The 24,625-nt window shown below is 40.6% G+C and overlaps 1 protein-coding gene across 1 annotated transcript in view; it reads right to left on the bottom strand.

The window, feature by feature from the left end:
- Cntnap2 (contactin associated protein 2) overlaps positions 1-24,625 on the bottom strand; it is a 1,917,858-nt gene that overhangs the window by 153,922 nt on the left and 1,739,311 nt on the right. The window contains exon 19 of the mRNA XM_063250667.1: positions 4,319-4,555. Coding sequence (XP_063106737.1) covers positions 4,319-4,555 — 237 coding nt within the window. The remainder of the gene's footprint in view (positions 1-4,318; positions 4,556-24,625) is intronic.

The following is a 24,625-nucleotide window of genomic DNA, read 5'->3' as shown; positions in this document are numbered from 1 at the left end:
CTTATGCAAAATCTGACTCTCCCTTCCCCGTTTGTCTCTCTGCCAGTGGCTCCTTTACGTTCTCCAGCTCTATTAAAATCAGCATTGTGTCCATTACTTTTCTCTTTCCTGACTCTGCTGGTTTTGTAATCTTGATTTAAAATTCTTCTAAGTGCTTCACTTAATGATAATAGAAATTGTTTGCTTTGAGAAAAAAAGATGAGCTAAAACTTTAAATTTATATAAAGTGAATATCTATGAACAATAATGGCAATATTCTTGAATAATAAAATTCAAGTGATGTATTTATTCCTTTCACATCAGCAGAGGAGGACCCTTGAATGATAGTAAGGAGAATGTTAATATTTACCCATTAATGTAAAATATTATTCGTATGGGGAGATTCTTCACTTCTATCTCGTGTTCATCTCCCAAGTGAATTAGAGCTGGTATATGGGACTTCTTTTTTATTGGCTGCAGCAAATAATATGCTTAACAGATTTATTCTTCCCTGGTCATCATCATTACCATCAGCAGACACTTACAGGGTGCCTACTGCAGGCAGGAGATGTAGCTGGGAGCTTTTCATCTCGCAGGGAAGACAGGGCATGTTTATAACAGAGACAGATAACAATACAGGACACTGAGTACCAAACAAGTGACACTGAAAAGAAGCATGCCTGGAGCATAAAGGCAGGAGAAATCACTAACGGGAGGTGAGACTTGGTCTGGCTTGGAATGAAAGGCAGAGGGAGGCAAAGATATGTGGGCCTGGGAGCATTATGGGCAGGATGTGCCCAGGAAGCATGGATTTCTTGCAAATGAAAAGTTGAGGATGTTGACTAGATGGAAAAACATAGATTGAATCAATTGACTCTGGTAACAATAACCGCTAACTCATAACCATAGTCATTACATGTACATCCTAGGTAGCACTTCAGATTTATTTGATTTTCACAATAATTTAATGAAGGAGACATGATTGTATAAACCAGGAACGTTAGGCATGGAGCTCCTACCTGACTGTCTGGAGCAAGCGACAAAAAGGTAGAGAAATCCAGACTTCCAGGCTCTTTTCTGCCACCAGGCTGGTGGGTCATGACTGGAAGCTTGTGAGAGCAGGGACTTCACCTGGCTTTACCGTGGGCCACCTTTTCTAGAGGCATGACTGGGTGTTTCTGCTAAACACTACCCATAAGGAGGACAGCTCTGTTCTAGGGTGGGGGATGAAGCTCAGACAGCTACAAGCAAAGAGATGGACTGGAGCAGGGCTTCTCAGTGGGCAGTGGTGTGTCCAGGGAAAGGTTCCCACAGTCTAGCAGATCTGTGAGAGGCAAGGTGGCTGGAGGAAAGGGTGCCTCCAAACACCACCGCATCCATTAACTCTTGTGCCACTCAACTGTGATGAATATTTTCTGTGGCACCACGATCTGAATGATATTGGGCAACACTGAGTTAGAAAGTGTTTGATTTGGAGGGTAGTGGTGGGGGCAGATGGGTATGATGGCCACTGAACACACCAGACCTGTTTGCTTGAGTGGTCACAGCGTGTTATGAATGGGGCTCAAGTGGCTTCAAGGCAGAGGTGAAGGTGGCTTTTAGAACGTGGACACTCTGGGTAGCTGCTCTGGAATACAGTGACTGAGTTTTCCTTATGTGAGGACTTGTAGGACACCAGGATACCTAGTTAAAGCCTTTAAATTTGTTTATTTTTCCCTGGAATGAATTTATCAAATTTATTTCTAACTTTAAATTTTAATTAATAAAAAGGCAGTATTCAGAGAATGAGAAGGCCCAAATTTCACCAGGATCTTGACAACATGCAAATTATTTAACTCTTCCGAGGAAAAGTATAAGAACAGGTGCTACCTTCCAGAGTTGATTCCTTTGTAGGAATCAACTCATGTGGAATACTTGGGATAGAACTTGGCTCATGACACAAAAGTTTCATGGGATGGTGGCCTACTCTGGAAACTATCAATCAAAGCCCCTGCACTCCATGAATGTCCCCAGTCCCAAGAACATGTGCGTGCAGTGGTGGGTGTGGACTTCAACAATGTGAATTATTAAATACAGCTAGGACTCCAATTCAGTGTGGCAGTGATTTAGGACCAGGTAACACAGTACTTAAAGGTACAGATGAGTCAAATGCTTGACAGCCTCTCTCACAGGGGAGTGATGTGAGGAGAAGCCACAGGCCACGTGTCTACTGCGAGGCTGACACACATGGGTGGAGAACATGTATAGATTCAAATCTATTGACCGATTCAGGACAAATATATTGGTGAACTCCTGAAGAGCAAGGGTTGTATATTTTTCTTTTCTGCATGTTTTCTGATTTTACTCAGGTTTTTTTTTCTGATTAGAAAAGTGACATTTGATCAATATGAACACCTGACAATGCACAGAAGAACATCACTGAGGAGAAACAAATCACTCATAATCCAACCAGATATGTCCTGCTCATACTGGTGCTTTCCCCTACATTTATGTGTGCTTTACAGGGTTAAACTGATGTTGATTCGACTTGTTTTTGTTTAGTATTATATTACATAAAAATTGTCATTCGTCTTCATAAATATTCTGAATGGATAGGTACTATCCCATTAGAAACATAGCTAAGTTAAAAAACCATTTTATTAAAGTTGAAATTCCAGGGTCTTTTGCAACTGTTATTTTCACAAACAAAGATATGACAGAAATCTTCTATGGCAACTTCACGTCTTATTTCTTTCAGAACAGATTCTGAAAGGAAAAATATCCTAGAGAATATTAATTTTCTCCCATCCTTTTAATCAACAGAAGGGTTTAAAAAATTCATATTTAAAAAAATTTTAATGAATTTTGTTAATAATATTTTTCATTCCAAAGGAAAAAATTCTAGATATATACAGTGCTACAACAAGGTTATTCATTGAAGGGTACAAGGAGAGGAAGGGTAGGAGGGAGATGCTTGCAAAACTTGTATGGGAAGTAAGTTAGAGAGGTTTCTTTTCTCATCCATGTAAAATATTTTCATTCTAAAAAGTGATCTTAAAACTTTAACCATGTGTGAGCTCAAGTAGATTCCTCAGTGAGTAGTTGGTTTTTACGCTCCAGGACTGGCTGGAATCGTCTCACAGGTCTTGTTGAAGGACCAAAGTCCACCTCTATTTTCCCACCAAGTTCCTCTCTGGTCAGAGCACAACAAACAAATGATCAAAATGGCTCTGGCAGTTACAAGTGAAGTACGCCTGCCTGCAGCAACCCTCATTCCAGGGATGTCTTTTGTGAACATAAAACTGTGAATGGCTTACGGATGAAGACATCTTTGATTTTTCTGTTTTGTTTAAAGTTCATGCATTTAGGAGGAATGTTGCGGCAGGAGGTAGCTGAGGAAAGGGCTGGGGGAAAGAAGGGCTCCACTTTGGAGCCTGGTTTCTGGGCTAGATCTCAGCCAAGGAAATAGCTGGTAAAGAGGGAGGGCCCACCGTGGAGTCTATTTTCTGGGACTAGATCCACCTTGTGAGTTAACATTAGCTCAGGACCAGGATGTCTAGGTCTAAATACAATGGGAAAAGGTAACCAGGTTACTTAGCTTACACACAGGAGGTCTGGGGGCTGGGCCCATTGGTTTCCTAAAAACCCTTGGCTGATCCAACCCTAATAATCAGGTCATTTACTACGCAGATTTGATTCCCTATGGGCTTTGTACTCCACAAAAGCTCCTCTAAAGGCCATAGTCAAAACTCCACCATCTGGTGAAAGGGTTGAGTCAAACTTCTGATTGCTGAGCCCAAACCCCCAATCTCACCTCAAAACCTAAGGCTTAAAACATGGAACTCTTCTTGCTGGCCCACTCTCACTTGGGGAGTGAATATTGTGTTTTTCAAATAAATCATTCTTCCTACTGTTACTGTTGGGTGTCCTGCTCGTTTCTTTGTTTAGGATGTCATCCACAACCTAGTGATATTATAATAAATTAGAATAACTCATTAATTTATATAAAATTAACTTTGCTACATTGCAGCTCACCCTGTGTTCAACACAGTAGTGAAGCTATGTATTTGACAGGAATAAAACAGAATCACTCTACCCATGAAACCATCTCATATTTATGCAATAAAATTCTTGAAAAAGACCTAGCATGCCTCACAACATTATGATTGTAACACATTGCTCTAAAGAACTCTATGTATTGTTTTCCTGACTTTGTGCAGAAAAATGAGGTTCAAAGAAGGTAGATGACTTATTCAATGTCCCATGGGGAATAAAGAACAAGCCAAAAACATTCTAGACTCTTACTAGAGCAGTCTTCCCACTGTTAAAATGGTGGAGAATGATGCATGCTTGTCCTTACCGGAGGATTTGACGAGCACAGCCAGGAAGTCTGTGGTGAGAGAACTGACATAGAGCAGGATGCAGGGCGCCTTGGTGGTGCTGAAACTGAAGTGGATTTGCTCCTGGGACAGGTCTGGGGCTGAGTGCTGCTGATCCAGAGAGTTCTCTGCTCTGCTGCTCACGTCTTTGGCATTGACTGTGGGTGCCTGGAAGTTATAACGCAGCCACATCCCCTCTTCAAAAAACGCACCCACATCTGTTGGAAAGGAAAGAACATTGAAAACTGTGGAGAGATCTGAGGCCAGTGTTGATTTCATCAAAGCCTTCTGAGCAGTTTATGCCAGCAGATTAGCATCAGGAAGAGGGTCCATCAAGCCAGGTAAATGTCTATGCTAGTGAATACTATTCATCAGCAATGAAAATAAAAAAATTTGGAGATAGTGTATTACAGAGTGTGAATATGTGTGGAATTAAAAAATAGTAATAAAAATGGAAAACCTAAACCATAACAGAAGAAATCCCAAGTATGCTACTTAGACCAGATAGCTAATTTTTAGGTTAAATTAACCTATTTTAATAGGTTAGGGATGATGTTGAAAATAAAGGTTGGACAATAGCATAAAGCCCCAATTTAGGGAGCACACTGAGGCATCCTGTTTGAGATTAGATTTGATTCGGACATTTGCATAGAAAAGTCCATGACAAACTCTAAGATCTGGAATGCTTTGTGTGCAGAGTTTCACGAGATTAGAGAGAACCGAGTTCATTTTGAGCCCTTGGGGTTAAGGAGTTGTGTGACCTTTAGGAAAGTTACATTATTAATCAACAGGATTTAGTATATCATGCACAAAGTGGATAGTAATTAGCAATCACTAAATAACTCATTATTATTATTATTATTATTATTATTATTGAGAAACTATGAGAAAATTCACTAACTCTTTCTATATCCCTTTTGTCTGATGGTTTTTAATCCCTCTCTGGCAGACAAGCTAGGTTCTCTGTGGCTTAGCGGTTGTTCTGAAATCACCCCAGACTCACTGTGAAAATCTCGCTAACTGTGTCTCAGCCCTGTACTGCCCTTGTTTCATGGATCTCTATATATGCCTATCCAAAAGCACTTCTCCAACTGTATTGCTCAAAGATCCCATTATTCTCACAACACTGGGAATTCTAACATTTGCTTTCATCGATGAATCAACTTAGAGCTGTGGATCAGGTGCTCAGGAAGGGACTCTTGGCCCTCTCAAAGACCACCTGTGTTAACTGGAGTAGGTGGCTCAAAACTCTCACTCCTATTTTCCTGCTCAGCAGACTGAGGCCTCCTTGGAGACTGAGAGGATTAAACAAACCATGTATAACACCGAGTCTTGTGTCTGAAATACACACATGGTCAATAAAGGCTTAGTTAACTGCTATTCCAAAGGGCCTGTGCCATTGTCTATTGAGGGTAAGTGATAAATTCCTGAGCCCCTGTCTCCTGCTGCCATGTACATGTGAACTGCAATCCACATGGCTCTTCTACTGAACGTGTTACTTCTCACTGAGTTGGGATGAAGACTTCAGTTGATTCTAAGCCTTCTGGCCCTTTACTCCAAGGACTTGTGTGTGTCTAGGTGGTTGTCAGTGTGACTGGTGGGATACTGATGGCACCTAGTGAGCAGAGAAAAGGACAATGGAGTGTCCTGCAATGTGGCTGATAGTGGTACACAATTAAGAATGGTTGTACTCAAAATTCCAAGGGTATTCTCCTGGAGACACATAGGAGAGAATAAATGCTTGCTGCCACATGGCATACTGACTGTGGGGGTGAGCAAACATGGTCCCTGTGGTGAGGTCTTCTGCCTCCTGGTGCTGGAGGACATGTGTTACCTCCTACCCCAAGACAGTATGGTAGGTATCTGGGCTTACTGCTTACACTGCAGGAATGGGAAGCTTGAGATAGCATTTCATTCCTTTAGCAAATATCTGTTGAGCACTGGTTGTGTGCAGAACTCCATTCTGGACATTGAGGTTAAGAGCCTTGGTTTTAATGAGTTCTTGGTCAGGAAGATGATGTAGAAAGGTAGTTGGAACATAGTGTGCATTCTCAGAGGTTAGGGACTACAGAGTCCCTGGATCATGGTGGGGTTCCAGCTCCACGTCCAGGGGTTCAGGAAGCCTTATTGTTGGAAGGGTACTGAGGTTGGGACCCAATGGATTGAGATGGTAGCCATGAGAAGAAGTGAGTGGGGACATCTGTGAGCTTTCAGGCAAGGCAGCCACATGCAAAGAGGTCAGGTACAGAGCACCTGCAGGCTGTGCCACGCTGTCACCTGCCAAACCTAATGCCACTTTTATATTAGTGTTTCCCTCCAGACTCCTGAGGCTCCCACTCATTTCAGGCTGGGTTGGGGCATGGTGAGTGAGACAGGTTATTCCTGGCCTGTGCAGGGTCCCTGAGCCAGAGGGACAGAATTAGGACAGAAGCATCACATCTAATAGCAGGAAGGCTGGGAAACACCTGGAAGACTCCTCATGGGGTTCACTTTGCCAAGGACAGTCCCTAATGGAGAGTGTGGACATTGTCTGAGGACAGGTCAGGTTTGTGTGGGAGAAGAGGTCCACATGAGGCTCAGATGGAATGAGGAAGGGAGACCATGAAATTCAAACCACTAGGGACATCCGACAGGGAAGTGGTACAGGAGTAAAGGAGGACCTCTGGCACTGGAATTCAAGACTGGATGAAAGGGCTTGGCAGCAGAAGCTACCAAACCTTGGGGCACCTGAGGGGCAGGTGCAGCCATCCCCTTGGAGAAGCTGAGCTTTCATGGGCAGAGCTCTTTCCAGGTCTCTTCTTCCCAGATCCAGAACTAGAGGTGGTTAGGACACAGAACTGAGTTCCTAGAGTTTCTCACACCACCTGTGTGGGAATCTGTGGAAGTGTTGGTCCTTAGGCTGGGTCCCCAGTTGAACTCAGAGGGCTGTGACATTTGGTACATTTAATAGGCCCTGGCTGATTCACACACAAGCACTGAACATCCTTTCAGTGGACAGTGAGATGGATGGGAGATGAGGGATCTGCTAGGTGAGATTTCATGCATTCCTCTGCTAAACTGGAAACAACCATTCCAAGGTGGAGCGTGAAGGGAATTTTAGAAACCTCAAGATTTCAGATAAACAATCCAAAAAATATGCCTGGGAGAATACTTTTGGTATATTTTAGAGTTACCATTTTTATTTCAGTTTTGGAGGAAGGAAAATACCATGCTTAACTGCTATTCTGAAAGCCATATCATAAAACCAGCTGTGAAGCTAAGGCCTGGGAGTGACATGAATCACATGAGTGGCAGATTTACAGCTGACATTTCATTGTTTCAAATCATTTTAAGGAAATACCAAATCAGAGCACGGCGTTATCTTATAGGGCATAATATCTCCATCTTTTCTGAATGAATAACTAAAGAAACACTAATTTGATAAGTCCAAATAACACTGTTTGTTCTCTCATTAAGTTATAAAAAGTACTGCTTTAAAATGCGTGGCTTAAGGTGCTTATATTAGTAGGAGACAGTCCAAGTTTTATAAGGTTCACTTTCTTGGTAGAATAAAGATAAACTTTGGATAAGGTACTCTAGAATGTATTATGAAAGATGTTTGTTGAATTATACCTCAAAACCTTGATATGCACTATCCTGCCTTTAGACTTAGGATGGTAAAGGAGAAGGTAACTTCAGTGCATGCTGAAATACTTTTAACTTTTAAAAGTATTTCTCAGCTGTCGACACAGATCATATGTAAATTACTCCTAATGGAGGAAAAGAAACTTGTAAATGTTCAAAACAAAATGCACCAATTATTGATGTCAGAATAATACAGATATTTATCTCCTTACCTAACCGTATTCACAAGGCTTATGGTGGAAAAAAACAAAAAGCAAACCAAACCAAACCCAACCAAACCAAACAACAAGAGCAGGAACACAAAGCCAACACCACCTGAAATCCTAGCACTAGGGAGGTGGACACAAGAGGAGCACAAGTTCAAACCAACCTGAACTACATAGTGAGATCTTGACTAAAAAAACCTTAACTTAAACCAAACCAACCCAAACCAAACCAACAAACAAAAAATGCCTCTAAAACCAAACAAGTCAATAAACACCCTCCAGTAAGCCCAAATAAAATATCTGACACTGGTGCCTATAATTAAATTAATCCTCGTCATTTTCTTCTCCAAGTTTATTCTATTCCTTTTGCCTTTTCACTTAGGATATATTTCATAACCTATAATTAAAAAACTGATATGATTCTTTAGTTCTGTAACTTCTCTGAGGACCCAGAATTGAAAATCCCCAAATTACATATAAGTTCTTTTCCAAAGTTGATTTTAAAGTCAGTAACTTACAACTTGAAAGTATTTCCCTGTAGAAATGATGCTTTCAATGATCGCGAATTTGCCAGGAGAGTCCGCAAAGACTGAATTGCTGAGGATGTGTAATAAAAGATAATTGAAGAGCGCCACTGTGCATTAGTAATTAAAAGAGGAAAGCAACAGTAAAAGGTGTTAAGGGCTATTTTTAGTGGAAGAACTACAGGGAACTGTTTCCAGCAGGACTTCGTCTCTCCCATCCGGTGATGGGGTGGTAGACGGTGAGTGATCAGCTCTGTGTGAAGCAGAAACCTGCTTGATAGCTTCTGCCTATTCCCATGGTGTAAATATTTCTGTTTTGTGTGATTCCAAGCTACCTATGGGGCATCACCCAGCGAGGAGTCGAAAACAGGCATTCTTCACATGGTCACCAGCCCAGTCATTTAAACAATCCACATTTATTGGGTGGGCTTCTTTTGTTTTACTTTCTGGTACAGAGAAAACTTTAATGTGTACTGTTCCTTGCTGACTCCCAAAATCTTTTTCTCCTTTGTGGCTATGCTGGATTTTGAAAACTCTGGACAACTTCTGCTCAAGGTGGGGAACAACTCCTGGTGGAGCCTGAGTTTCCCAGAAAAAGCACAGATCTGAGCTCCAGCTTAGGACAATTAAACTCTTTCATGGCTGAAGTCCATTTCCCAGACGATCACTTTCATTAATTAACTGCTCTTCAATTGATCATATACTACAGGATTTAAGAGGGTTTTATGATGTTTTGCTCCTGGAGGCCTTGAACCTTCAGAATGCAATTGGGTTCTGTATGGGGCTTGATTCCTCCCAGGGCATCTGCGTGGCAGGACTTGTTTTGAGCTTGTTTCCGGTCGTTCTCTCGTGGCCCGGCTACTCTGAAACACAGCTAGCCTTTTTCCTGTCTTTAAATTGGTTAATGCTGATTTTTGTCCCTTAGTGCACCACTCAATTTCCCTCCTGAGTTTGTTAAATTCTGTTTTCTTCAATTTCCTATAATCATTTAGGATGAACAGCATTAGATGTGGGATGAGTTAATGTTTGCCTCTACTAGCTCCGGGCCCCCAGGAAGTTGCACGTTTATCATAACCAATTTCTCACCATTTTCTCTAAAAGCCTGGTCACTTCCAGGTCAGTTTCCATGTAATAAGCTTTAAGTGTCTGCATCTGTGCAGCGGGGGAAATATACCAAAGAAAAATCTCTTTAAGTTCAGCCTGCATGGCACACGCAGCTCGTGAGACACAGTGACAAGTCCATTACTTTAAACACATTGGTGAGCTGTGACTGGGCTGTGCAGGGACCAGGGGACCTTCTTGATTGGAGTTTAAGAAAAATAGCATTAAACAATTTTAGTAGGGTCTCAAACAGGAAGATAGCTTGCATCTAGCCATGTTCCCGAAGCTGCAATGATAAGTATGTATTACCGGCCTATCGATGGAGACTGATAAGTTGGGAGGCTTTGAGGAAACTGAGATGAGAGCATCATTTTAGCAACCTCATCTGAGCCTCATCTGATCAGAGATTAGTGTGGTTACCTGTGGGGTCTGGGAGCAAAAGTGGTGGGTTTTAGCCTTGGCCTTGCCAAGACTACTTGTGTGACGTTGGTCAAGCAAATCATTTAATTGCTATGGACTTTAAATCATTCTTCACTCGGAGCCTTTGTCTGTCTCAAGCCAGTCTTTTTCATTGATTCTTTCAAATATTTATTAAGTGCCTTCAATGAGCCTAGAGCAGTTAGAGATTTACTAGTGGGTAAATTACAGTTAAATTAACAAAGGAAATTGAGAGATTTAACTGGGACTGGGAGTAAGGAGAGGAGACCAGAAAAAACAGAGCAGAGGTCATGTGCAAAGGTCAGAGGAAGGAGGGGACATCAGTGCACAGGAAGCCACGATGGCCAAAATTCAGGGGCAGTGGCAAGAAGTGAGGTGTTGTAGTTAGGGCCTGTGCCGAGAACAATTAGAATCAGGACATGGAGTTTATAATATTATTTTTATAATGGTCACCAGAAGTTAACACAAAAAAATTCAGGAAATCCATCCTCAACACCGAAGACATAGAATATTTAGTTAAGGCCCAAATCCCACAGCAATGTCCCACATGAGTTCAGATAAAAACCCAGAGTTCATGACAATGCCTCCCACAAGTCCAAGTGGAGGTCCAGAGCCCACAAGAAGGACTCACGCCAGTCTCTTTTATGGATCCGTGCTGGGAAGGCCCAAAGGTCAGTGGTGAAAGCCAGAAAGTCCATGCCAGCAGGATGAAGGAGCCGTGCTGGTGGGATGAGGGTTCTATGCTGGAGCTGAGAAATCACACTCACAACAAAGACCAGGGCTGTTCTGAAAGGCACCACAGCCATCCTCAGCAACACGGAGGCCCCAAGTTCCACCAACAACAAGCACAGTCGGGTACATGCCAGGAAGCCAGCGTGATGTGTTCATCCTGGAGACCAACTGGTACATTTCTTCCCCTCTGGAGCCAGGAAGCAGTGCTCAATGTGAAGACAAAAGCTTCTCCAGGAGAACTATCAGCTCAAACAGCAACTTGTAGGAGAACCCACGATGCCTCCATGCAACAATGCATTGACACCTCAACGCCTCAACACCTCCCTTCTTCTCCAACTATTTATCCCGGCAACTTTACTCAGGTGGAGAATCTTTGCTCAGTGCCATACTGATGTAATCCAGCTGGCGTTAAGTTGACCACCAGTTCTTAATCCATAACATGAGGGTAGAGAGAGAAGCACGGTATATTGAGAATTTTAATCTTTCTAAGCAAAGTAGCAGGTAACTCCAGAAAGGTTGGAAGCAGAGAAGACATAATTTGATTTTCAGCTTTAAAAGACCATTCTGGCTGCAATTTGGTGAAGTTGAAGGAAGAGGATACAGGAGATCATGGAAGAGGCCACTACCGTGGGACAGAGTGGGTACAATGAGGGCTTGCACTAGTAATTAGAATAAAGAGACATTTAGGGGTAATGTGAGCAGAAGTGGCATGGTAAGGGAAAAGGTAAAAAGGAAGACTCTTGTATATCTGGAAGATGGTGACAGTCCCTCATCCTGGGAATACAAAGTTGGTCTTGATGGGGTTGGGGATGTAACTGGTATCAGGAGTTCAATTTAGAACAGGTAAAATTTGAGGCATCTTTGAGTCAGGGAAGCAGAGTATATTATGTTTATGCGTAAGCTTATTATGTGCATGTAAAATAATATTGTATTATTTATTTATTATTCTTTACAAATATATTTCTTGAGCCATTTTAGAGGAAGCTGGAGTCAGAAAATCAATGTTAATATAATACTCTACTCTCATTCTAGAAAAGAAAGTGTGCATAAACACAGATATGTATATACACATGTAAATAACTTTAGGAAACCATTTTTAGGGCCAAGCGTGGTGGTGGACACCTGTAATCCCAACACTCAGGAAGCTGAGGCAGGAGCATTGCTGCGAGTTGGAAATCAGCTTAGGCTACAAAGTGAGTTCAAGGCCAACCTGGCCTGAAGAGTGAGACACTCAAAAAAAGTAGAAAATCATTTTGAAATTATATATATATATATTTAAGAAGTCTTTTTCAAATAAGTAGGCACACAAGAAGGCCCGTCACCAACTCTTCCATACAGGAAGGAACAGGAAGGTGCAGGAAGAGACAGAACCAAAAGAGGACCAGGAAGTGGGACTTCAATGCCTTTTATATGCACTTGGCTTCCAATTAGACTGAATTTCTGAGGGAGCAACTGAGTCCCTTAGCCTTGGTCAGCCTCTGGCCTTGAGCAGATACCGGTAAATGCTGAGCTGAGTTGGATGAACTTTAAATTTCTAAAATAGCAGTAGCATGCTCTTCAAGTAGTTGGCCCACATTGACCTTTCTTAGTGGAAAATTTTCAATGCCATTCCCTTTGAAACATGGATTTCTTGAGGGAAATGCCATTCTGTCCTCTTATACGTTACTATTAACTAAAAGGGAAGTTTGTTCATGAAAATGTTACAAAACGCATTTAAAATACATATCTGAAAGAATTAAATGCTTAACTGATGTTCATAATTTCTGCTTCTTTTTCTTTTTATGTTGGCTTAGTCAGGTAGATCATCTTTAAAGAAGTTGTCCAACTAGTTGAAGAAGTTTAATAAGTAAAGTTGTCAGCAGTCCAGATTGTTCATGGGTATTCAGTTGGTAAGTAGAAAATCGTTTCTTTGTTCTGTGCACTTAACACTAAAGACTATATTTTTTCACTTGCTGATTTGATCTGGCTGAGCCAAACAGAATTCTTGACCCTAAGGGTTCTTGAGAATGGAACACTGCATCTATTTAGGTGTACAGCACTGCTCATTACAAAGATGCTCTGGCTGCATTTGCTGATTCTGGGAGGATACATGCATTGTAGCAAGAGACTGCACACATTCTAAGGGAGGGTGGGGCTGTGCCCGACCCACTGTATGTCACTCTCAGTAGGTACTTCTTATGTCATCTTGCATAAGTATTCAGTGGCAATGCCAGCAGGTAGATGACAACAATTTTATAGATGAATTCCCTGAGGCTTAGGAGATTCAGGTCATCCAACTAACCAGAGAGGCTTAGTCAGATGCAAAACTGCTGACTTTCCACTTTGTCAGGGTTATGCTTGTGCTAGCCAGAGCTGTTTGCACAAGAACCCACAAAATGTCTTGCTTACTAGTTTCTTCCTGTTAGAATTAACAATAAAACTAGATATTTGGTAATCATCAATTGCTTATTACCCAAGAACCTAAAAATAAAATGGATTCTTCAAAATGCCAAAATTATGTTTTATCTACCAGTAATGATCTTCATAGAAAAGAACAAGCAGAAGATCTACAAATACCCTTACTTGTGATTAAATGTATTAATATTAAGATGACTTGTATTTTGATTTTTAAATTCACATATGAAAGTTGTGATTGACTATAAGAGTTGAGAAATTTATATTTTTTATTTTAAGGAGACTAAAACCAAACAGAATAAAACAAAAGGACAATCAAAACAAAACAATGAAAGCAATACAGGACTTCAAAACAAGATAACAGGAAATCAACAATGGCTACCATGCCTCTTGTTGTCTTCATAATAGCTGCCCATACCATCAGACATAATAAAATCAAACAAAACAAAACAGATTAAAACCAATCAAAACAAAACAATGAAAGAGATTAGGATTTCAATACAAGATAATGGGAAATCAACAATGACTTCCATAATAAATGTTATTTTCAAAATAGTCACCCATGCCATCAGATATAATAAAATCAAACAAAACAAAACAAAATAAAACCTAACAAAACAAAATAGTAGAAACAATATAAGACTTCAAAACAAGATAATATGAAATTGACAGTGGCTATCACCTTCCCTTTTTAGACATTTCCTCCCTGTCTTAGTTACTTTTTACTCGTTGCTGAGACAAAATACCTGAAGCCGAAAGTTGGGAAAGGAAAGGTTTATTTCTTACAGTTTTTGGAGGTTTCAGTCCACACTCAGTTGGCTCCAAGGCAGGTGGGATGGCTGGACCGCAGTTCATGGCGACCGTCGACAGCAAGCTCAAACCAGCAAAGAGAAAAACACACCTTCTTCCTGCCATTACATCACATCCTGGCTCCACCCCTATGTGGGTGGAGCACTGACACCATCAATCCAAGCACTATACAATGAACCATCACATATGAACAATGCAAACTCATGAGGCCTGGGAGACACAAACATAAACCATGACACTCCCCTTTCATGTTCACAATATCTGTTGTACATTTTGGATCCCACTAACTCTTTCAGTTTTTTAGACTAGGGAGGAAACATGATGTTCACCCATGTGAGTTTGAACAATTTTGCCTATGAGCATGATCTCCAGTTGCATCCCTTTACCTACAAGAACCTTGAGATTATCCTTCTTTACAGCTGAGTAGCTTTCCATTGTACAAAAAGGCCATCTCTTCCTTCTCCATTCTGTGGTTGATGGGCAAGCTACCCCTGCTCTTTTTCTGGTTCCCTAACACATGGAGCATTGTTTTCTCTCCTTTGACTTTCAGTCTATGAATTTCCTTTTGAGTTAAATGTATTTCTTTTACACAGTATATTGATGGATCTTGTTTCTTGATCCGCTCTGCCTGTGTTTCTTTTTATTGGTGAATTGAGACCATCTATATTAATGGTTATGACCAGCATTCACTGTTTTGTCTCTGCCATGCTATTTTCCTGCTGTTGGTTCCCTGCTCTTTCCTTACTTTTAGTTTCTTGCTTCCTGTTGATGGTCCCCCTCTGCAGCTGTTCCTGGAACTGTAATCATCTTTACCTCTTTCCAGGATATCCTTCAATACTCTTTGTAGTGTTGATTTGGTGGTCAAAATTTCCTTCAGTTGCTCTTATCATGGAAGTCCTTATTTTTCCATCAGTTTTGAAAGATAATTTTGCAAGGTCTATCAATCTGGGTTGGAAGTTATTTTCTTTCAGGACTTGAAATACTTTAGTCCCAGCTCTTCTTGATTTGATGGTTTGCATTGAGAAGTCTGTCATGATTCTGATGGGTTTTCCTTTATAGGTGATGTTTCTTTTCTCTAATATCCTTTAATATTTTATTCTTGTGTTGAATTTCTGGGATCTTGATTATTATATGTTTGGGTGTAGACTGAGTTTGCTTATGGCTAGTTGGAGTTTTGTATGCCTCACTTATCTGTATGTCAGGTCTTTTCCCCACACTTAGGAAGTTCTCTGCTATTACTTCTGTAAATAGTCTTTCTATATCATTTGTGACATAAAAGACTACTCCTGCTTTTTTGTTGATATCTCTCAGTCTTAAATTATTTTTCTTTGAATCATCTTGCAGCTGTTGAATTGTTATTTCCTGGCTCCTTGTTATATTTAAGAGATCTTTCCTTTCATATTTGCTAACTGCAATCCTGTCTTCTACGTCTGAAAGTCTATCTTCAGTTTCTTTCAAGCAGTTTTTCCAGCTTTCAATGGGGTTTTTAATTTCCTGAATATCTCTTTGAATCTGTTTCATGCATTCCAGTTCTTCTGTATATCACTCATTCAAGGCTCCTTCATTTTCCTATGCTCTTTTTTATTTTTTTAACTATGTCTTCTTTGGATATGCTCAGAAAGCCTTTTATTATGTTTTTAATTTATTCTTTTACCTGAAATATTATTTCTGATCTGATTCTTTTACAGCTTCACAAAACTGTTTCTGTACTTCAGTTGTCATCATTCCAGAAATTTCAGGTGTGCAACTTCTGATATCTTCCATGTCCAAGTCTCCTGGACTTGTTTTGTGTAGGCTGGAGGTCTGAGATTGCCTTTTGCTCCTTCATCTTGACATTTTCCTAAGTTCCTCCCAATAAGCTGATTGTGGGGTCTCAGGAGCTTCCTGCATTGGCTACCCCTCCCGTTCCATGGTATAGAGGAATAGGCAAGGCACCTGTGTTTCACTGCACCCAGGTTCCCAGATAAGTGGTAAGGCGTAGAACTGGATTCTCCCGACCCTCGTGGTTACACCGAGAGGCTTTCCCAATGGCTAGTGGCATGCAGTGGGCAGGAATGGCCGCTTCTTCCAGCCTGCGCTGGTTACCTACAGGAAGTGCCCCAATTGCTGGCAGATGCGCAGGAGCAAGGCTGGCTGCTTCTTTTTCAGAATCTGGCTGCTTCTTTTGAGAAATTCACATATATGTCCAGAAATGCAAAATCATTTCCTCTTGCTTACTATTATAATAGAAACTGAGCATATCTTTTGTCACAAGTTACATGCTTTGACCAAGGAAGGTAAATGCAACCATAGATTGTAACTGCTCATTACTTCTCTTTATCGCTGCTTATGTGCCTGATTTGTTGACATATTCATGAAACCTCCTGATTTACTGAAATGTTTTAACCCATGCTGACATAGTATTCAGTCAACATAACCTGTCTTTAATCCTTCTGCTGTTGTTAGCTCACACATCACCTGCATAGGCAGATTTAACAAGAGCAAACTGTCATTGTGGGGGGCTCACTCATCAAATGGAAATGGACTCATGAGGACAGGCTTGATAGTGGTATCATTTAAAGAAATTCCCTGGATTTATTATTTTGAATTAAGTATGAATGCAAGAAGCATTTGAAGTGAAGGGTATTTCACTGCAGGCAATTTAAGCCTTGGTCATTTCCCAGTAAAGTTATCTGAGGCCTCCCGGGTTTCTGGACCCATATTAGGTAGGTCTTTTTTAAATCTCTTGCAAAAACAAGATGTTTCCTGAAAGATGTTTATGAGGCCATGCAAGTCCAGGAGGTAGACAGGCCAAAGACCCCAGGCTTCTCCAGGGCCAGGAGCTGTCACCATACTGTCAGATCTCCAAACCAGACCCCTGTGCAACTGGGAGAGAAACACTCTTCAAGCAGATCTGTTATTCACACCTGGGGGAGCATGGCTTCAACAGGAAGCAGGCAGCTTTTCCATGCAACTGCCTCCCCACAGCTGAACCTGTAGAGAGCTAATTCCATGAAAAACCACAAGAGACATGCTATGCCTGCCAGCACCACCTGTAACCAACACTGCCCTGTTATCTTAGGCCTCCTACTCAGAGACACTCCCTTTGGTGGTGCCTCCTTCTCCTACCTGAACTCCTGTATAAAACATGTTTTTACCCCTTGCTCAGGACCAACGATCTTTTTGTCCTTAGCTCAACTGCTTCTGGTCTGCAATAAAGTCCTTGCATGCTGTTGCAATTTTGCCTGCCTCAGTTGTCTCAGCTGTGCCTCAGTTTTCCCTAACACATACCACTCTGCACATCAAGCACTGGGCTTCCTTTCTGGTTTGGCAGTGACCCTCCTGGTTCTGTTCTAGACTAGTCATTACTTGTTTCTGGGACAACCAGACTTGAGTATTCAATCTTCTATGAAATAAATTCAAAACATAACTCTCCCAAAAGCTTTGTCAAATTCAATTACCCTGGATAGTTTATATACACACTTGCTGAAGACCACAAATTCCTTGAGGGTCAAAACTGTGTATCATTTGGCTTGACTTGCTAGAGTCCACACACTAGGCACTTTACACTTCCTAGATGGCGAACACCAGTTAGTGGCATCATGGGCCAGTTTGATCATGTTCATATTTTATCATGGTTATTACCCTCACCTTGTTCTCTAGATATAAAACTCAGTGATATCTTGGTGACATCTTGGTGATATCTTGGCACTGCCCATTATTTTCTGAGTAGTTTTTTTTTCCAAAAAAAGTAAAATATGGGGTAAAAAAAGAAAGTAAGGAAAAGAAATTAAGAAAAAGGAAAAGAAATTAAGATATAATTGATGATGGGCATGTTTGGGAAAACTAAGTTGAGGACTGTAAATTATCCTGAGTTCTTGAAAATGAGGTTTTTATAAAAGTCATTATACTTTGGGTAAAAGAGTGAGAAAAGAAATAAAGCTGAGAAGAATAGAAAGGAAAGAGGAGAAATGAGAAAAAGAACATGAGGACTTTACCCATTCTTTCTTTGTATTATTGATCACTGCCACAAACATTGGATTCTTTGAACTTCCAGCACAGTGAGAACACTTATAATCTTTGCATCTGATGTGTGTGTAATTGCCTGGGGAAATTAGCACTGTGAAGCATTTACCAGATCATTTCTTCCTTTTATTTCAATGAAAACAATATATCGAAGTGCAATTATAGGACTGACATCTAAAACTTTGCTTTAATATTTTTTCTGCATTAGGAACTAGTCTGTTGTCCTTTGTAGATTCTTCAAACACGTCACTTTTTGTATCACTTCTTTGGAAAAAAGTAGATGTACTCATGGTTGTGTGAAATAAATCAACGTCTATGAAATAAATTAAAAATACTTGCAAAAGGCTTACTATATGGAACCATAATTATATATATATATCCTCAAAATGGTTTTCTGAAAAATATGTATTGGATTTGCAGAAAGTGTATATGTATACATGTGTGAATATACTTTCCTCAGAAATTTATATATGTGTGCACATGTGACTCCCCCCCTCCCCACTGTCTGGAAGTGATAAGCTTAGTCACATGCCAAGTCTAGCTTGCTCAGAGGTTTGCTTTCAAGTATGTCCTTTGACACAAAGGAAACTACCAAAGTACCTTCCAGTGGCCAGGAAGAGGCCGATTAGGGAAAGAAAAATGCTGTGACTTCTTACCATGGAGCATTCCTGAAAAGGTTCTCAGCTATTTCTAGCACCTAGACCAGCTGCTCAAAGCAACAGCCAGAAGATTTCTGGCATTGATGGCTTTGATCTTGTCTTATACAGATGCCCCTGGCTCGGGATGTGAGTCTGTCCTTTTTTTTTTGTCTCACTGTCTTCATTTTTCTGTAAGTATCATTCTCCATCACACAGTGAAAGCTGTGGCTCATATATAAGAGGAATATTTGAAATGTTCTACCCCTTGAATGCAAATATACTACAGAAATTCAACAGTTCCCTAAGATGCTGGTAGGGTTGGAATATCCTTGCATAAGGGCCTACGAGTACCAACGAGGATGTGCTGAAAATATGGCTCCCTCTGAAGGACACCTCTGAAAAGATGGCCAAGGGAATAGCTAGAAGTAAGAACAAAATATCCTCAAAAATTTATGACATGCACAGAAACCTAGTTATTCCTGAGGCTGAAGCAGGAGAATGGCAAGCTCAAACTTAGCCTTGGTAGCTTCAGGAAACACTTTCAAAAGACGAGTTGGGAATATAGCTCAGCGTGAGGCCCTGAGTTCAATCCCCAGTAACACCAAAGCCAGTGAACCAACCAACCAACCAAACACACACACACAAAACTTATTACAGCATGCGACTGCTTGCAGAGGGCATTAGTGGTCCCAGTTGCAGCCACCGAGAAAGGATGAGATGTGAGATTTCAAAGGAGCTGTGACTAACATTTACTTATCTCAGCTACTAGGAAAAAATTATAATAAAGCACCTGTAGAAAGAGTCATCTTAAACCATTTAAGGCATTTAATGATCTGTATTAGATAACTGAGTTAAGACTCACACAGGGCCTGTGCACACAGTCACATCATAGACATGTTACTCCTTCGGTCATGTTCAGTTGCCAAATCTAGCACCTCAAAGACAAATTGCTCTGAGCTTCCTTCCCTAGCCTGATGTTTTCAGAGACACAGAGGGTTGGAGGTTGAGAAGCTTGCTTGCAATGGGCCTGGGTTAATCCCTTTGGATCCCAGCCACCAACCATTTGATCAGCCAACTTGATACTACTCCCTTAGGATGGATGTCAACAGGCTCACTTTACAATTTTAGTTGCGTTGAAATTTGTATTGGGGAGGATGTGTGGATTCAGGTTCCAATCACTCTGGCTGGAAATAATCTTCCCAACGTTTCTGGAGTTTCAGGAAAACTTAAGCAATGCCCACTCGAATGGAATTTGAACTCATCTCTCTTGCAATTTTTTTTCCTAATGGCTGAGATAAATAATTGTCAGCCATATCCCCATTAAAATCTCCCATCTCAGTTCTTCCCTGTGGCTTCTCCTGGGGCCATTAATGCCCTCTGCACGCAGTCACATGCTGTAATAAGTTGTGTGTGTTTGGTTGGTTGGTTTATTGGCTTTGGTGTTACTGGGGATTGAACTCAGGGCCTCACACTGAGCTATAACCCCAGCTTTTGTAATTTGAGACAGTGTCTCATGAAGCTGCCAAGGCTAAGTTTGAGCTTGCCATCCTCCTGCTTTGCCTCTGGAGCAGCTGGCTTTGCACATGCCGTAAGGGACATGTGCAGCCTTTGAGATGGGACTGACAGAGACCCTAGTCTTGACGACTTCCCTCTTCAGGCTGCTTGGCTGAGCTCCTCTTTCCCCCATTAGGTTTGTTTCCAAGAGGCTGCTGGCTTTGACAGTGCCATCGTAACTAGCACATAGAAGATGACCCCTTGCATAACCGCCAAAAGGCTTTTTTTTGAATTTAATTTAATTTTTAGTTTTGCTTGTGTGCATTATTGCTATAATCAGAAAATAAAGCGTGGTCCTGAGTGAGACAGGTTCTGTCCCTGGCAGCAACTCAGGTTGTGTTGGACTCCCATGCCCTGTTTTATACATTGGCTGTTGTGTTGCTGTGAAAAACATTAAAAATAGTGGCTCACTCTTTGGCTTTGTTTCTGGCATTTAAAAGAATTATCCTGGAGAGAATTTTTCTTGCTGGGTGACCTTCTCTTGTGTATTGCTGTAGGCTTTTTAGAAGGTTCTTTACTTTGTTTTTGTTTTAATGTATAGTTTCAGGATTACACAGTACATCAAGGGTCTCACTTTGCATTTCTTAATGTAACCTTCTATGAGAGGATAAATAAGTTAAAACATCTAGGAAATAATTCTAGGAAAACTGGGTTCTAGATCAGGGTATCCTGATAAACTGCAAAATAAACTTAAATTACTTAAATACATGTTTTTGATCAGCGACACACATTTCCAGTGAGCACTGCTTGAAGTGAATTTATGGTAAGTTTTTGGTGTAAAAGAACGATTTTCCCCCTTTGAGCATATTTTATGATGAATATTAATGCAGTAGCACATATACAAAATTTATAGCTAACTATATAAATAAAGGTTATATAGCTGGAACTGATGTTTAACTTTTTTTTTTCCCTTTCAGGAACATACAGTAAAGGAGGAAGAGAATCACTACTTAGACAGAGGGGTGTCGACAATGGGGCTCCTTCAGGGATACTCTCTGGCCTGAACCCTGAATCTAGGCTTTCTAAGGCCATCACCGTCTCTCTGAATGTTGCATCTTTCCCAGTTTCAAAGGCTGATTTCTTCCTTCTTGACTGCAAAGGAAGCTCATGCCTCTTCCAGGGAGAAGCACAGTCCAGTGGTTAAGGCCATTATGTCACGCTAGTGGTTTACATTCAGATTTTTTCTCTGCCGTGTAGGCGGATCACTTTGGCCAACCTACCCTATTTCTCTACTCCTCAGCTTTTGTGTTAATAAACGGAGTCAAGTAAAAGTATCTGCCTCATTGGAATCTTATGCAAGTAAATGAGTTAATTGATAATACTACAATTCCTAGGCAGGAACCAGGAAGCTTTTGTCACTGTTGGATGTCCCTGACTCCAGCTGTAACCAGTTGATCACCAGGCAGTGGTTCTGCTGCAATCTCTCCTTCTACCTCTGCCCCACCCTGATGGTCAAGTGGGGTTCCAAGGCCTAGTCCCTGAGCCACAACTAAAACATTTTATAGGGAATTTCCTTAACGATTTCTCTTTGGGATTAGTAGACAGTTGACCCTGCAGTTGGTCACCTCTCTCTCTCCATATATATATATATATATATATATATATATATATATATGATTCATAAATGATGTTCTCTTAGAAGCTGTTACTACTATGCCATAAGGAGGATAAACTTGAGTCATTTGAAGGAAAATAGATGCATTTTGAGATCATAATGTTAAGTGAAATAAATCAGACACATAGCTTAAATATTTCATGGTTTCTGTTATATAAGAAACACAAAATATAAATAAAATGCAAAATAAAAGATAGATGATAAAAAATGGATATTTAGCATATGGGGCAGGAACCATGAGACAGATGAGGGAGGGAGGAGAGGGAAATGAGACACAAAAAGAGGGAAAATTTGAAGTGTTGTGCCCCAAGTCCCTATAAGGATCACGATCATCATGTACTGCACACATCTATACACACGAGAGGGGAGAAAAATGGGAAGGGGGATTAAAAAAGAATTAAAAATGCCATGTAAGTGTACCCTTTCCCCACAACGAATATAATTGTATGTGCCAAAAACTTATACCAATAAAATATCTATAAACATACACACAGAAGAAAATTATGTTTGTGCATTTGCTTTTATTCACTGTTTGCAAAGTTAACAGTGAATTGGTTCAATGATCAAAATAAAACTATATTTGACAGGCCTCATGATGAGCTGGATACTCTTTTCTTAGGCATTTTTAAATTCCCAGTAAGATTCTACAGGTCGGGAGGATGTATTTGTGAGACTGTGTGCTCCGAATGCCTGAGAAGCTCTTTTTTTCCTCTCTATGGACTTTGTTGTGGTTGAACTGCTCAGGAAATATTAAATCTAGCAGGAAGGAAGTGCTTGAGATATCATGAAAATGGAGAAGTAAAAGTGGTATTCAAGTGATGGGAACAATTTTATTAAAAGAATCTCAATTTGGGATATTTTAAACATGTAAACATTGAACATTTGAAGACTATTACAGCTTTGGAGTGATCCTAACACTGTATTTTTAAAATTCAAAAAATATTTGAAAGAATAGCATCAAAACACAAAGTAGAAAAAAATCTTTTCAGGATATCATTTTTGAAAGATACAGACTGAAATAAGATTGATGGTTTTAAAGTGGATGCTTGTCTTTTTGGAAAGTAGTTATAGTTAAGGCTGTGAATTTATTGCTGCTGGGAAGGAATTTAATGCTACAGGTCAACTAAATCCTACAAAAATAACTTGCACCAATTTCATTTTTGTTTTTGAGTTGGCTTCTTTTCTTTTTTCTTAAAATATTCCAGTGATAGTGAACACACATTAAGAGAAGGTGTCTCTGGAGTGAGAAATTCAGTTTAAGAGCTGATTCTAGGAAATGCTCCATTCAGCTAATATATACCAAACACTTTTACTATAGTTTGATCTAAAATTACTCTCAAAAGACGCGTGTGTTTGGAGATGACTAAATCATGAGGGTACTATGCACATCAGATTCTTCAGTTCTTAGGTGAATTTGCTACTGGGAAAAGGGGCGTGGTTGGAGGCAGGTCTATGGAGGTCACACTGGGAGGTTGGATTTTTCCCTTTCTTCTTTGCTTTCTGGCTGTCATGGGAGTGAGCAGCTGTCCTCTGCCTGGGTCCTTTCATTATGCATTTTCTACTTTGGATCCAGTGAGCCATGGACTGAACCCACTGGAGACTGACTAATAAAACTCCTCCTTTTAGTTAGGGGTGTCAGGTATTTTGTCCTGACAATAGGAAACTGACTAATACAACTTCCTTTTTACCAGGTACTATGTTGAAGATTTGGTTAGAGGGATGAAAAGATTTTCCCTTTTGCCTCTTACCCAGGGAGAATGCACAGAAACTGTGCGATAGTGGTCATGAGGGTGTTAATATAAGGAAGGCTAAACTTATTTCAGGGACCCAGGAAGGGTAGTGTTTGACCTTATTACGATAAGGGGAGCTGTGAGATACTTCTGACAATCAAGTAGGTGTTTGTTGAGTACTGATAGTACACGGGGGCCCAGGCAGAACAAAATGATAGAGGAAGGGTGAAATCTTTGTGTCTCACCGAGCTGGGCCACCTTCCCTCTCGAACCCAGGATCTCCAATTCCACTTAGTTCTCAGGCATTGTCTATAGACTGGGGGCTACACCATCAGCTCCCCTGGTTTTCAGCCCTTCAGACTCAGACCGAGTTTTATCACCTGGTTTTTTGGGTCTTTAGCTTGTAGATGGCTGATCATGGGACTTCTTAGTCTCCTTAATTGTATGAGTCAATCGCTATAATATATCTTCATAGTTATAGATGCCAAAGATATAGATAAATATGCTATAGACACTATTATACACACTGTTGGTTCCTTTTGGTTCTGTTTCTCTGGAGAATATTCACTAATATAGTTTCTTCCCAACAAGGACTGCACCCAACAATTGGAGAGAGGAAATCAAGACAGATGAGATAGATATGAACAAGATAAGATAGTTTGTAATTAAATGTTAATACTTTTCTATACAATATGAATCCCTCAAGGCTGGAATTGTCTTAAGGGACATCTTTAAACAGGTGACACTGAGACAAAGGCTTTGGGAGAGGAAGGTATTCTTGGACAGACCCAGAAAATGGGAAGGGTAACCCAGGAAGAGGGAGCCACAGGAATGAGAACCAGGGCTGGGGAAGAACTGGAGAGGTTTGACCTAGTAGGATGGAGTAGGTTTGGATGAGTTATGTGAAATCAGCCAGG

Source organism: Cavia porcellus, unplaced genomic scaffold (genome assembly GCF_034190915.1).
Source record: "Cavia porcellus strain 051 isolate PalLab524CR breed Dunkin Hartley unplaced genomic scaffold, mCavPor4.1 scaffold_6, whole genome shotgun sequence".
Classification (NCBI taxonomy): domain Eukaryota; kingdom Metazoa; phylum Chordata; class Mammalia; order Rodentia; family Caviidae; genus Cavia; species Cavia porcellus.
This window is presented reverse-complemented; position numbering and strand designations above follow the sequence as displayed.